At 49.4% G+C, this 14,778-nt stretch overlaps 1 protein-coding gene across 1 annotated transcript in view; it reads left to right on the forward strand.

Moving 5' to 3' along the window:
- Positions 1 to 4,351: 4,351 nt before the first annotated feature.
- PHACTR3 (phosphatase and actin regulator 3) overlaps positions 4,352 to 14,778 on the forward strand; it is a 257,734-nt gene continuing 247,307 nt past the window's right edge. Inside the window, exon 1 of the mRNA XM_056843978.1 lies at positions 4,352 to 4,460. Coding sequence (XP_056699956.1) covers positions 4,352 to 4,460 — 109 coding nt within the window. The remainder of the gene's footprint in view (positions 4,461 to 14,778) is intronic.

Raw genomic sequence — 14,778 nt, forward strand, 5'->3', positions numbered from 1 at the left:
AGGGTGGTTGGATAAATGTCAAACCTCCATAAAAACCCTCATGTAGAAAGCTAGTGTGTCAGGGCAACAATTTCTAGCATTCTTTGTGAGCTGCTTTTAGGTTTGGGGGTTTAGACAGAGAAAAAATACAAGTAACAAATGTTGCATATGGTAAGTTGAATTAAACATTACTGCCTTAAAGTTCTTCAGCAGGACTTCAGATTTATTCTTCTAATGTGGGTGCATTAGACTTGCATTTCGAAAGAGAAATTTGAAGCATATGTTGAAATTAAGCCACTGAAAGCTGAGTTTTGGCATCTGCGCAGAATTTCATTTCAATTCTGGTACATTCGTGACTGGGCATTTGAATCAGGGTCCAAAAACATCTGCAAAACCTCCCTGCCCGCTATTCACACATTCTAGGGTTGAATTTCTTCACACAACACATAGTTAAATTGTGGGACTTCCTGCCCCAGGACGCGATGATGGCTGCCAACTTGGAAAGCTTTAAGAGGGGAATGTACATGTTCATGGAGGATGGGGCTATCCATGGTTATTAGTCCAAATGAATACTAGTCACGATGCATACCTATTCTCTCCAGGATCAGAGGAGCATGCCCATAATATTAGGTGCTTTGAAACACAGACAGGATGCTGCTGCAGTTGTCTTGTTTGAGGGCTTCTTAGAGGCACCTGGTTGGCCACAGTGTGAACAGACTGCTGGACTTGATGGGCCTTGGTCTGATCTAGCATGGCTTTTCTTATGTAACCCAAGTGTTGCAATTGGCTTCCAGGTCAGATTCATACTTACATATGAATCTGTGGCATCAAGATCACTTTGCATTTGTGAATGAGCATTACAGACCCTCAGACAAGCACAGATGGAATGCTGCTGTCAACTCAAGTGGGGTGCTTTTTATGTACCTGGTTTTCAGCTGCAAGACATCATGGAAAGATTATTTCACACTAAATTAATCAATGGACATGAATGCTCAAGATTCCACCCTGCAAGGACATGCACTAGGGAACATGAACAGATATGAGAGAAATCTATCCATTCAGAGTGGGCGAGAGCCATTCCCAGCTGTCCTGCCCTATCTTATCTTGCCTGTCTATCAACTGTTGGGAATGGGGAGGGGCTGTGGCTCAGTGGTAGAGCATCTGCTTGGCATGCAGAACGTCCCAGGTTCAATTGCCCGCATCTCCACTTAAAAGGACTAGGCAAGTAGGTGATGTGAAAGACCCCTGCCTGAGATCCTGGAGAGTTGCTGTCAGTCTGAATAGACAATACTGACTTTGATGGACCAAGGGTCTGGTTCAGTATAAGGCAGCTTCATGTGTTCATGTATTCTTACCACTCTGAATAAATTGAGTTCTCTTTGATTGGTCCCTGTTTTTCACTGCCCTCTCCTTGTGGATTCTCTCCTACCCTTCTCCCCTCTTCTGTTGATGGAACTCTGTTGCTGGCACTCTCCTATAGACTGAGCTGCTTTGGATGGACTCCCTATGCTTCTGATGGGGTAGGTGCTAACTCTCAAAGGCTTGTTGTGCTGGGATGCATTTCATTCCTCTTGGATGAGAGCCAGTGTGTTGTAGGGGAGCCAGTGTGGTGTAGTGGTTAAGAGGAGTGGACTCTAATCTGGAGAACAGTTCAATTCCCCACTCCTCCGCATGAAGCCTGCTGGATGACCTCAGGCCAGTCACTGTTCTCTCTGTACTCTCTCAGCCCATGCAGAGGCGGGCAATGGCAAACCACCCCCGAATGTCTCTTGCCTTGAAAACCCTACGGGGTTGTTGTAAATCAGCTGTAACGATGGCACTTTCTACTGCATTACTTTAACTAGCTGGCACCCTGGCAGGAGAATTTGGAGAGCTGGGACAAGTGATTCAGAGTCGTGCAGCAAGGATAGTAGGTATTCTAGTAGGATAGTAGGGCATCTTCACCATCTTCTGGGCATGGAGTAGGGGTCACTGGGGCTGTGGAGGGGAGATAGTTGTTAATATCCTGCATTGTGAAGGGGGTTGGACTAGATGACCCTGTAGTCCCTTCCAACTCTATGATTCTATTCTGGGTACGCCAGATCTAGCACTCTAGAGTATGGTTGGGGGGTGGGGATGATGTAAACTGAGAGGGGGGAGGGAGAGAGAACATGGTGGCTATTACCGTCTCACTATTTCTTTCCAAAAGGAGAGGAGGGGAAAGCAGGAGGAATTACTGTCCTAGAGGAAGAGGAATCTGGATTAGGGTTGCTAGGTCCCCCCTAGCCACCGGTGGGGAATGGGGGGTAGGGTTGCCAGATCCAGGTTGGGAAGCTCCTGGAAATTTGGGGATGTAGCCTGGGAAAGACAGGGGCCTCAGTGGGGTACAATGCCATGGAGGCCAACCTCCAAAGCATCCATTTTCTCCCCGGGGAAACTGATCTCTGTAGTATGGTGATGAGCTGTAATTCCAGGGATTCCAGGTTCCCACCTGGATCCTGGTATTCCTAATCCAGATGGAGGAAAAAGAAGCATTTGTAGAGCACTTCAGAACATCCAGAACCCTTCACTTCATGCACTCCCTTACTGCAATCCTCCTGACAGCCTTGAAAAGCAATCTCGTTCTTGTAAAGGGAAGGCAGAGACAAGGCACACTTTGCCACCTGGTGAGCTCCGGACAAGATTGGAAAGTGGATGACTTGTTGTGGTGCTGCAGCTCAGTCGCTGTAGTTCCTGAGCTACACCTGCAGTTCTTGAGCTACACCTGCAGAGAGCCAGTGTGGTGTAGTGGTTAAAAGTGGTGGTTTGGAGCAGTGGACTCTGATCTAAAGAACTGGGTTTGAATCCCCGCTTCTCCTCATGAGCAGCGGAGGCTAATCTGGTGAACGGGATTCCTTTCCCCTTTCTTCCACAGGAAGCCAGCTGGGCAACCTTGGGCTAGTCACAGCTCTCTTAGAGCTCCTTCAGCTCCACCTACCTCACAGGGTGTCTGTTGTGGGGAGGGGAAGGGAAGGTAAGGTGATTGTAAGCTGGGTTGATTCTCCCTTAAGTGGCAGAGAAAGTCGGCATATAAAAACCAACTCTTCTTCTTCCTCCTCAGAAGTGGAAGGGCTGCTGGGTGAGGAATGGAAAATGAGGAAGTAGCCTGTGCAGAACAGGGGAGCTAAAATATATCCTGACCCTCCCCTCCCGCTTCTGGTGTCAGAGGAAGAAGGAAAAGATAGGGTTGCTGGAGATTTTTAGCATCCCCCATCCCCTTTTATGCCCCTTCTCTCTCTGGCCGTTTATGCACCGGAGGTTTTGCCTTGAATTTGCCGCTCTCTAGATGTACATTTCCCCCATCCAAATTCTCAAAACTGAAAAATCAGCCCCCATGCAGAGTCTCTCTCTCTCTCTGTGTGTGTGTGTCACACACACATACATACAAAATGTGTGGCTCAGTGCAACTTCAGCCCAGCAATTCCTCCTTGCTCCCTACCAGGGGAAAGAGAGGGTGTGGGGAAGGCGATTGCCTGCTTGAGAAGTGTGTGTGTTTGTGTGTCTGTGCCGAGGAGGGTCTGAAGACCAAGCAGCTCTCGCGCCTTGCCAGCGGCACCTCCGTCCCTCTTGCCCCACCCTGAGCAGAGGGCGGTGGAGAGGAGGGGACCCCTCTCCGACACCCGCTCACCTGCTGCTCTCCTCCGGGGCTTTGTGCAAGGCAGGTAAGCTGTCTCCCATCCACTCCCCCTCCTCATCATTTCTCTCCCCCCCCCCGTGGTGATGTCACACTCCCTCTCGCAGGGCATGATGGGAGAATCCCACTGTTTCCTAACAGATGCTCGAAGGAGAGCAGCAGATTAAAGCCATTCCAGGAGGGTCGGTTTTTCTCTCCCCCCCTTTCCCCTCCTCTTTTTCTTTACCCGCCCTTTCCTTTCCTCTCTCGTGCAAAAGGGGGGCGAAGAGGCAGAGAGTCACCCTCTGCAACCGGGCACCCCCAAAACGCCGTCGCCTGCCTCTCCTGCTTCTATCCCCCCCCCCTTCCACCCCTGGAGAGGCATGAAACCAACCCTGAAGGAGATGCCTCCTTGGGAGAAACTTGTCCGCCTTGCCAGGCAGTAGGAGCTGGGCGCTGTGGATGCCGCCCGCCTCTGGGTGCTGGATGGTGCAGGAGGGCTGGGCAGGGCGCTTGCGGGAGGAGGCGAGCCAGGATGTTCCCTCTGCGGGGGCTGCCCGGCTGAAAACCTCCCCCGGCCCCCTCTGCACCCTCTGCACCCTCTGCACCACATCGCCGCCTCCCTCCTGGTGACCTTGGGCCGCCTCTGGTTGCATGAGGGCCTCTCCCCTCCCCGGCCTCTGAAACCCGCCTGGCCCTCCCCCACCCCACCCCCCAACTCCTTCCCTTCCCCACCCCCTCATGGCTGCATCGGAAGAAGGCTCCGGCTGTTTTCTCCCCAGAGGCAGGTCGCAGAGCGACCCCAACATCCTCAGTGAGGAGGCCGGTACCCAAGCTGGAGAACACCAAGGTAACCCGAGTCCCTTCTCTCTTTTTTTTCTTCCCAGTGGCAGAGATTTTTTTTTGGGGGGGGGAACTGTCATGGAGAAAAAGCAGGAGTGTGATTCTCTAGGAATGTATATTGCACGTTGTGATGAAATCAATATACACAACCGTGGTCCGGTTATACGTTTATTGTCATAAGCGCTGTTTGAACAGTTTCCATTTAGTCATTAGTGCTATTTTTTTCTGTTCATTCTTCGACGTGTTTAGTACGAGCCTTTGCATTTATTAACTATGGAGGAAAAGCGAGCGAGAGAGAAGGAGAGAGGGGCATGGGCGTGCGTTCCTCCGTCGCCAGCATCTGTCAGTCTGGCCTGGGCCGGTCAGCGGAGAGAAGGCAGAAGGAAATGAGGAACATATTCTCTCTGCAGTAGATCCTGGAATGATGCAGTGGCTTAGCCATCGATAGGATTACTGGACGGCCTTCCAACCAGGTGCCTCGGCACGCCGGAGGAAGGAAGCCTCCGGGGAACGCAGGGCAAAAAAGTTCAGGGGAGGCCAAGGCAGACCTTTTGACATCTTTCTCTGCACCCAGGGCCCTCCGATATTTCGGCAGCTTTTTAACGGGGAAGGAGATTGTCTGATTTGTCCTCATTTGTCCTGCGGACAGGAGATGGGATGCTGCCGTCTGGCATACAGGGAATTGAAACCGAGGGGAAGGGAGGAGACCAAGGCTGCTCGAAGGAGTGTGTGGCAGAGTTTCAGGTTCCAACGAACGGCATTGAAGCTAGAGGCTGGCATGTGTTCTCTCTCAGGCTTTGGGTCTGGGCTACGGGGTGGCTCGGCACCTGTGAACAGGTGATCGTGGATCCCGGCTTGCTGCCAGATCCCTTCTCGCTCACCTGCATGAGTTGGTGATGGGCTCTGGTCTGCGGTCGCTTTGGGACAAGCCTGCCTAGAAGCATAGAATCATCGTGTTGGAAGGGGCCATGCTGGCCATCTAGTCCAACCCCCTGCTTAATGTAAGATCAGCCTGGAGCATCCCTGCCAAGTGCTTGTCCAGCCTCTGCTTAAAGACTGCCAGTGAGGGGGGAGCTCGCCACCTCCCTAGGTAGCTGATTCCACTGTCAAACAACTCTTACTGTAACCCCCCCACCCTAATATCCAGCCAGTACCTTTCTGCCCACAATTTAAACCCATTATTGCGAGTCCTATCCTCTGCTGCCAACAGGAACAGCTCCCTGCCTTCCTCAAGTGACAGCCCTTCAAATACTTAAAGAGAGCAATCATGTCCCCTGCACTTGAAGGTGTGGGCTTTTGAATACGTCAAAGAATAAACTGATACCCCCATGTAACGCGAAAAGAAATCTAAGCTGTCCAAGCGATCAGAACAGGGCCGGGGTGCTTACACCCTCTTTGCTGGGTCCCACATCCGATACCAAACCTGGGCGTGTGGTTATTACCCGGCCATTGAAGCCGACGCCTGCCTGATTTACCACTTGCCACAGAGAGGGGAGAAAAAAAAGGTCTCATAAAGCAGAAAGGGATGGGATGTTGGCACGAGGTCGCCATGGCGACGCGGGAAGCAGAGTGGTAATTAAGTCCCAGCTCCCGCCTGTTCGGCCCACCCTGACAAGCAGGCAATTTTTCTTTCATACAAAGAAGTGTAATCTTCTTACGAAAAAGCGTGGCGAGCGTTACCAGAGGGCAGGAGGGGAGAACGTGGCCTTGCGTGGGTTCGCCGTCGCCGTTTTCTATTTATAATTGGGAGAGAACCATCGTGCCGCCAACCGATTATGCCCTTTTCCCATTTAGCCGCCCTTTTCTGAGGCCTTAAACTCTCGCCATCGAGAGACAACAAAATCTCGCGGGCGGCGACTCTGATTCTGTTTCTTGACGTAGCCGAAGCCACACGTTGGGGGGCACTTTGTGTTTGCGGGCGTGTGAGTGTTGCTGTGGATAATTTCAGGAACCGTTGGCAATAGGGAAGGTTTGCTTCCCTTAGGTCCATGTGACATAAATAACTAAAGGGGCTGTCCAGCCAGGCTGTGTGGAGGGAGATATCGCTTCATGACAGTTGGCTGGAAGCAAAGCACCCCTCCCTCGGCCATCCCGTAGCATATAGGCTTGTGTAAGCAACACTAGGCGGTAGAAGAGTCACAGGCTTTCTTTGTGGCTGAGTTATTGACACAAGTCTTGGTTAAACACAACCGAGGCAGCAATTGTGCACTCTTAGACTCGAGGTTTCAAGAATCCCTGCAAGTGTCTGTAACTAAGGGGAATTGAAGTGAGGCCCTGACCCCTGTGGAGATTTCTCCGTGTCCTTTCCCTATCTACTACAGAAACAAAATATGGTTCTCGGTTCCTTTTCTAGGCTTCATAGTCGGAACAGATTCTGGGATTCCCCCCAGCCCCTCGACTTATACAGTCTACATTTTGATTCGTTATTAGTAACTTTATGTTTCTGAATCTTGAGATTGACCAAAAAGGTTATTATTATTTTTAAACCGAGCAAACATTTCAGAGAGAGAGAATTCAGCAATGAATCTAAAGAACATAAGAAGAACATAACATAAAGAACATCCAGCAGGCCATGCTGGATCAGATCAAGGCCCGTCAGAGTCCAGCAGTCTGTTCACCTAGTGGCCAACCAGGTGCCTCTAGGAAGATAACTGCAGCAGTATTCTGCCTGTGTTCTATAGCACCTAATATAATGGGCATGCACCTCTGATACTGTAGAGAGTAGGTATGCATTGTGACCAGTATTCATTTGGACTAGTAGCCATTGATAGCCCTCTCCTCTATGAGCATGTCCACTTCCCTCTCAAAGCCTTCCAAGTTGGCAGCCATCACCACATCCTAGGGCAGGGAGTTCCACAATTTAACTATGCGTTGTGTGAACAAATACTTCCTTTTATCTGTTTCAAATATCTTGCCTTCCAGCTTCAGCAGATGACCCTGCGTTCTAGTATGACGAGAGAGGGAGAAAAGCTTCTCCCTGTCCACTCTCTCCATACCATGCATAATTTTATAGACTTCTATCATGTCTCCCCTTAACCGCCTTCTTTCCAAGCTAAACAGCCCTAAGCGTTTTAACCACTCTTCATAGGGCAGTTGCTCTAGCCCCCTGATCGTTTTGGTTGCTTTTTTGATTGAGTTTATTTGTGTGCGTGGGGGGGGGGGGCTCATGCTGTACATAAATTTCAGAAGGCACATTTAATGGAACCCTCTCTGCCCACCCCACCCCCCATGTGTGTCTCGGTCCTTTCCTACTGTGCTTACGCTCTGGCGACAGAACTCTCCTGCTGTACTGAATTATAAGCTCCAATTCTGTTTGGAGAAGGATCTCAAACAGCATGGTGCTCATTCCCAGTGCATTCTACAGGCTTCAGCTTGGCTCCGTTCAGTCCTCCCTTCTGCAGATCCTCTTTCTGCTCTTTGAGCGCGCTGCTTGCCACAATGAGTTAATATGCAAATATGTTAATAACGGGGACCGCTTTTCAGCTTCATCATCTCATGATGCTCCAAACCTTTGTTGCTCTGGAAACAGATTTTTTTGTTTTTTTAAAAAATGGGGGAATAATGAAAGCCGCTGATGAATCTGTCTGCCCGATCCACTCTGGTCTCTGAAGTTATGGGAACAAAGGATGCTATGAGCGTGAATTGCTGGACTTTCACCCTAAGCGACAATAGCGATGGAAGGAGAGAATTGTTGATTTGCACCGTTTCCTTTCTGAAGGCAGTGGCTGCTCATTTTCAAAGGTTTCTTGCCCTTTGGAGGGAGGAAAGCAGGAGGCAAATGTTTTAATAAATGTGATAAATATTCCTAGGACCTGAAAAAAAAGCATTGTGGGCAGACAGCAAGTCTGCCAAGAATAGAGGCTGTGTCTGGTAGATCTGTTTGCTAGTTGAGAGGAAATGCATTTTAATTTTTCCTGAAAGAGAGCCCTCCTTTTTTCTTTTTCACAGAAATATTAAAGAAAATGTGTGGGTTAAGTCCAGGTATCTGGGGCTAGCTGTACTCATTTTGACACCCCATCGGCAAGAGTGAAATATAGGAAGAACTTTTCCCCACCAGTGGTATGAGTCAAAGGAAGCATGCCTGCTCCCATTCCTCTGTCAGCGCTGGGCGCCACTACCACTCATGGGAGTGTTTGCACGCTTACGGATGCCAACCTCCAAGTGGTGGCTGGAGATCTCCCGCTATTACAACTGATCTCCAGGTGACAGAGATCAGTTCTCCTGGAGAAAATGCCTGCTTTGGCAATTGGACTCTATGGCATTGCAATACCTCCCTTCTCCAAACCCTGCCCTCCTCAGGCTCTGCCCCCAAAATCTCCAGGTATTTCCCAACCCAGAGCTGGCAACCCTATGCACGCTCCCTGCCCACTTGGGCCACTCCCACTCCACAGGCCTGCCGTTAGAACCGGATAGACTGGGAGGCAATGCTAGGTCGAAGCTTCACCTGTCCTCCCTTCCCCTTGTAACAAACCTGGGCGATTCGCCGCTGCTTGGATGGCAAACCAGCCCTGTGAGCATCTGCACGGCAAGTTGCGAGGCTCACGCAAAAACATTTCAAACTGCTGACCTAACATCCCATACGAGACAGCACAGAAACAAAGGCAGTGGGCAGTGGGGAATCAGAGATCCAGTCCTTTATGCCTGTGCTCAGAAGAAAATCCTACCCTGTTCGATGGGACCTACTCTCAGCCAAAGCCTTATTGAAGCCCAAGGAGAGGTTTGTGTTCCGTCGTCCCTTGGCTCTAACCTGAAAGCAGCAAAACCCTACCCAAGTGAATGGATGCAATCAACCAGACCCTGGCAGCCCTTTGCAGACTGTTCGTACTATGCACACATTGTACATGGGATTCTCTGGTGTGGACAATGTTAGCATTATTTGCTTTGTCCCTTGTGTTGCATCAGTCTCTCGTTTGCAAATATGTTGTCCTGCTAAGCAAAGTGTACTTGTAACTATTGGAGGATCTATAAAGGAATAGGGCAGAGCTCGAACAAAAATACAGAAAAAAGAAAGCTCAAATGATCCAAGGGCCAGAGTACTATGAGACACAGGTTGTTTATGCATGGGTACTTTCACGCACGTTCACCCCCAGTCTGTCTCAGATGTTCCTTGAAGTTATGCATGAGTTTTCCATCTATTAGTGATGACTTTGTGCCCAGCCCTTGCAATGTCTGGGTCTTCCCATACCTCTGTTAACCCGACTCGTCCATCTTCCCTGAGCTCAGCCTGGGTGAAATCCCCCTGCATAAGGCAAAGTGCAGGGCATGCAAGCTTGGTTTCGCTCACAGCCAATTACAAAGCAGCATGTCCAGAGGTGGGGATTGAAATACTTGCTGCTGCTTTGGGGCTCTTTCGGAACAGAAGAACATCTTTTTAAAACCGAGGGTTGGATTTCTCCCCCCCTCCTTTCAGATTGCTCCGTTTTTTATGTTGTTGTTCTTAAAATGTGGCAGTTGGGTTTGGGGGGGGGATTTTCTCTCACAGTAAGCAGTACAAGTAAGCCAATTACAAAGCAGCATTTAAAGGTGCGGGGACTTGAGTTGAGCTTGGAGACTGCCGGTGAATAGGTTCCGAACAGGAAGGTGTGGGTCCAGTGAGCAATGAACCTCAGGTGTAACTCCCATGAACAAATGACCCCAGCTGGATATTTTTTTCCTTAGCTTGGCAACAAGACAACAAAGGAGAGGAGGCTTATAAAAAGTGGCTAGAGAGAACTCTCTAGAGAATGGTATCACGCAGAAACTTTAGGACAGGCAAAAGAGGAGTCCTTTATCCAAGGCAAAATTTATGTGTGGAATTTGCTGCCACCAGAAGAACTGATGACAGCTAGCACTTAGATGGCTTCCGAATGGGGTTAGATGCATTAAAAGAGGAGAGGTCTATTGACAGCTACTAGCTGTGGTGGGGGAATGGAACCTCCATGTTCAAAGGGAATCTATCGCTGAATTCTGGGGGCAAACAATGAAGGGAATATTGTCGAAGGCTTTCACTGTCAGAGTTCATTGGTTCTTGTAGGTTATCCGGGCTGTGTGACCGTGGTCTTGGAATTTTCTTTCCTGACGTTTCTCCAGCAGCTGTGGCAGGCATCTTCAGAGTAGTAACACTGAAACACTGAAGTAGTAACTTCAGAGTAGTAACACAGAGTGTTACTACTCTGAAGATGCCTGCCAAAGCTGCTGGCGAAATGTCAGGAAAGAAAATTCCAAGACCACGGTTACGCAGCCCGGATAACCTACAAGAACCAATGAAGGTAATGCTGTTGCTTTCCTGACCTGTTTGTGAACTTCACTGAGTCATCTGGGTGACCTCTGTTAACAAAGAACTCTCATTTTCTCACTACAGGTACATTGTACAAGACTGTTTTGGGGGGATTTAGTAAGCTTCAGCAATGCAAATGACCTAAAATCTGGTCTCAGAGGGGGATATTTTGTGTGTGTGTGTGAGAGAGAGAAGGAGAGAGACAGATTTAAGAAAGATGTAGACAAGCTGGAATGTGTCCAGAGGAGGGTAACAAAGATGGTGAGGGGTCTGGAGACCAAGTCCTGTGAGGAAAGGTTGAAGGAGCTGGGTATGTTTAGCCTGAAGAGGAGAAGACTGAGAGGGGATATGATAACCAAGTACTTGAGGAGCTGTCATATTGAGGATGGTGCCGAGTTGTTTTCTGTTGCCCAAGAAGGTCGGACTAGAACCAATGGGTTGAAATTAAATCGAAAGAGTTTCCATCTAGACATTAGGAAGAATTTTCTAACAGTTAGAGCAGTTCCTCAATGGAACAGGCTTCCACGGGAGGTGGTAAGCTTTCCTTCCCTGGAGGTTTTTAAGAAGAGTTTAGATCAGGGGTGGGGAACGTCAGTCCCGGGGGGCCGTTTAAGGCCTGCGAAATCATTTGGCCTGGCCCCTTGTGGGTCCTGGCAGATCTCTAGCTCAGAAGGATCTAAGACTGGCGATCCTCCCCCTCCCATGGACAGGAATAGCCTCTATTCAAGGTGGATGTGAGTTTGTTTTGCCAAGAAAAGGAACCTTTTCCCCTCTTGCAGAAGAGTCGTTAGCTATGGAGTTGCTAGGACCGCCGAAGGAACTGTATTAACCTTTTCCCACTTGGGTCATGGAGAAACGCATTCCCTCTGTACTACAAGAGGGTTGGGGGCAGAAGTGGCAACAATGGAGGGATTAAAAGGGGTAGGGCCAGAATGCACTTGGGGGGGAGTTCTTAGCCAGTGTGTCCTCATTTCATCCCTGCGGGTAGTAGGAGCCGGCTGTAGAATCCGGCCCCGACCATGCAGAGCAGGAGCAACTCTGGCGTGTGGCTGGACAGCTACGCCCGGCTGGTGCAACAGACCATCCTGTGCCACCAGGTGGACGAGAGCGCCACCGGTTGGATGCTTGCCTGCACTGGGGGGGGTCATCTGGGGCAGCTGCCTGCTTGGGGCTTTGTCAGCTAATTTTTAAGTTGATAATTTTGAATGGCCCACGAATGATGTTATAAATATCCAAATGACCCTTGGCGGAAAAAAGGTTCCCCACCCCTGGGTTAGATGGCCATCTGTCAGCAATGCTGATTCTATGACCTTAGGCAGATGGTGAGAGGGAGGGCATCTTGGCCATCTTGTGGGCATGGAGTAGGGGTCACTGGGTGTGTGTGTGGGAGGTAGTTGTGAATTTCCTGCATTGTGCAGGGGGTTGGACTAGATGAGCCTGGTGGTCCTTTCCAACTCTGATTCTATGAGAGAGAGACATAGTCCTCTGCCATACTTACATTTCCAAACAACATTTTCAAGGGAATAATCTCTGAAGGGTGCTTGGATCAGCCTACTTAGGTTGTAAGGTAGGATCTTCAGGTAGACAGTGATGTGTTTATGGGTGGTTTTTATTTATTGTGCTGCCTTGAGAGTGATGAGCTGATGTATAATTAATTCAGATCCGTAACTCAGACACATTGCTGTGATTTTAATTTAATCCCACAACTCTCTGTGTCAGACTTAGGATTCTGTACCATGAAAATGCGCAAAATGTATATCCATCCTCTGTGCAATACTGCACATTTTGGCATTTGGCTGTAGAGCACTGTGCTGACGGGCCTGGAGCACCTCAAAGAGACTAGTCATGCCTCTGAAGTCCTTTAACAAGGTGAGAATAGTTTTCATGGAAGCCGTGATACTTCTTCTCATTTGGCATTGGGGCTGGCTTATGTTTATTGGTTATTCATACCTTGTTTTTCTCCCCAGGAAAGATTCGGTTGACAACATCATTCTCCCCTCTTCTTTCTCACAACAACAACCCTGTGAGGTAGATTAGATTGAGAGAGAATGACAGGCCCAGGGTCACTCGGTGAGCTTCAGTGGCACAGTGGGGAATTGAACCTGGGTCGTCTGGATCCTAGTCTGACACACTAACCACTAAGCCATGCTGTCTCTCCTGTTACATTGGCCATATGGAAGCCACCGGGGAATGCTTTGGTATGGTTGGGTCTCTACATGGAGCACCATGTAAATCCTGCGCATCTTCTAAGCATCAGTGGGCAGCAGCCAAATTTGCTGGGAGGTTGCCTGCCTTAACCAAGCACCTGGAAAGCCTAGTAATGCTCTAGGAATTTCCCCAGTCATTATGGTCTTCACCATAGAGTCTGCTGAAATTCCTAGAACATTATGGATGATGTGATGTCACACCCTCCCCAGGCACCGTCCCCCACATCACTTGGGATTTGCTGGCAGAGGCTTGGTAGCTCTAGCAGATACGGCAGAATTGCTGCCAGTGTCAGATAAGCTAGATGGACCAACAATCTGACTTAGCATAAGACCCTGGCAACCCTGAGGGAGACTCCAAAATAATAACAATCTGTATCCTACCACTCAGCAAAGCTTGAGGCCATCTTCCAGGCTAAGGAGCCATCCTTCAACCTGACTGGCTCTTGCGCTGGCGGCGAGGCCTCTTAAGCAGAAGGAAGGCTCTTTAGGCCAGAAGAAGGCTTCAAACTTTGACAAGTGGTGTGGTTGGATACAGACCATGAACTAAGTAGGCCAGGCAAACCTTTGGGTAACTTGGGTCTGCCATGAATTACTCCCCTACTTTAATGTGACCTGCTCTAACGTAGAGCTGTACCTCTTGAACTGCTCCACAGTGTGGGCTTCGGAGGTAGATGACAGCCTACCCTTTGACTGCCCAGACGGGCAGTGGAATGCCATTGACCCCTGATTCCTTGAGTACAGTGTGGCAAGAGCCCCGCATCATCCTTTGGGCCCTTGAACTTCCAAATGCTGCCCTTTGATGATCTGTTCTGGAAACAGAGTAAGTGAGGGCAAGCCAAATCATGTCATGCAAATGTGTGCCACTGCAAGCCGTTCCTAAAAAAACTGCACATCTGTTTTAAGAGAGGGTGCCTGAGTGTGGAGAAACACACCTTTCCACAGCCTTCCATTTTGACTTCCCATATCTCCCCCCCTTCCCCACCAGTAATGGTCTGCTTTTGATGTCTTCAATACTTGTTTGCTCTTGTGAAGGTCCCACTGAAACTCCATTGGGGGAAACGCTGCCAGCAGCAGACAACTTGAAGCAGGGAAGCAGTGGGTGGGGGAGGGGGATACCCCCACTGGGGCTGCCAACCTCCAAAGCATCAAATTTCTCCAAAAGAACTGATCTCTGTAGTATGGAGATGAGGTGCCATTCCATAGGATCCCCAGGTCCCACCTGTAGGAGAAGAAAAAGAGTTGGTTTTTATATGCCGACTTTCTCTTCCACTTAAGGAAGAACCAAACCGGCTTACAATCACCTTCCCTCTCCCTCCCCACAACAGACACCCTGTGAGATAGGTGGGGCTGAGAGAGCTCTAAGAGAAATGTGACTAGCCCAAGGTCACCCAGCTGGCTTCATGTGAAGGAGTGGGGAAACCAACCCAGTTCTCCAGATTAGAGTCCACCGCTCCAAACCACTGTTATTTACCACTATACCACGCTGGCTGGCATCCCTACCTCCCACTCTGGATATTGGAGGCTGGGTGGAATTACTGCTGACAGATCCCCCGCTTAAGAAATGGTCATCGTAGTCATGCATGTTGGTGTGTAAAGTGTCATTTGGCTATGGGATGACATTGAAAGAAGGCAAATGTAAATTTCTGCTTTCCCGGCATCCCTACAGTGGGGATTAAGTTCAGTTTTTCCAACCTTTGTCCATCTGCAAGACCATGCATTTTATCCTTGCTTCATGGCTGAGTTGATCGAGACACTCACTGGCAGGGAAATGTTGAGAAATGCTCAGGGGAACACGCAGTGAGTCATCATGAGGATTGTCAGGGAGAAAAGCCCAGAAGCTCTCCTGTGCAGTCCCAAAATCC

This window comes from Euleptes europaea, chromosome 2 (genome assembly GCF_029931775.1).
Source record: "Euleptes europaea isolate rEulEur1 chromosome 2, rEulEur1.hap1, whole genome shotgun sequence".
In the NCBI taxonomy this organism is placed as follows: Eukaryota; Metazoa; Chordata; class Lepidosauria; order Squamata; family Sphaerodactylidae; genus Euleptes; species Euleptes europaea.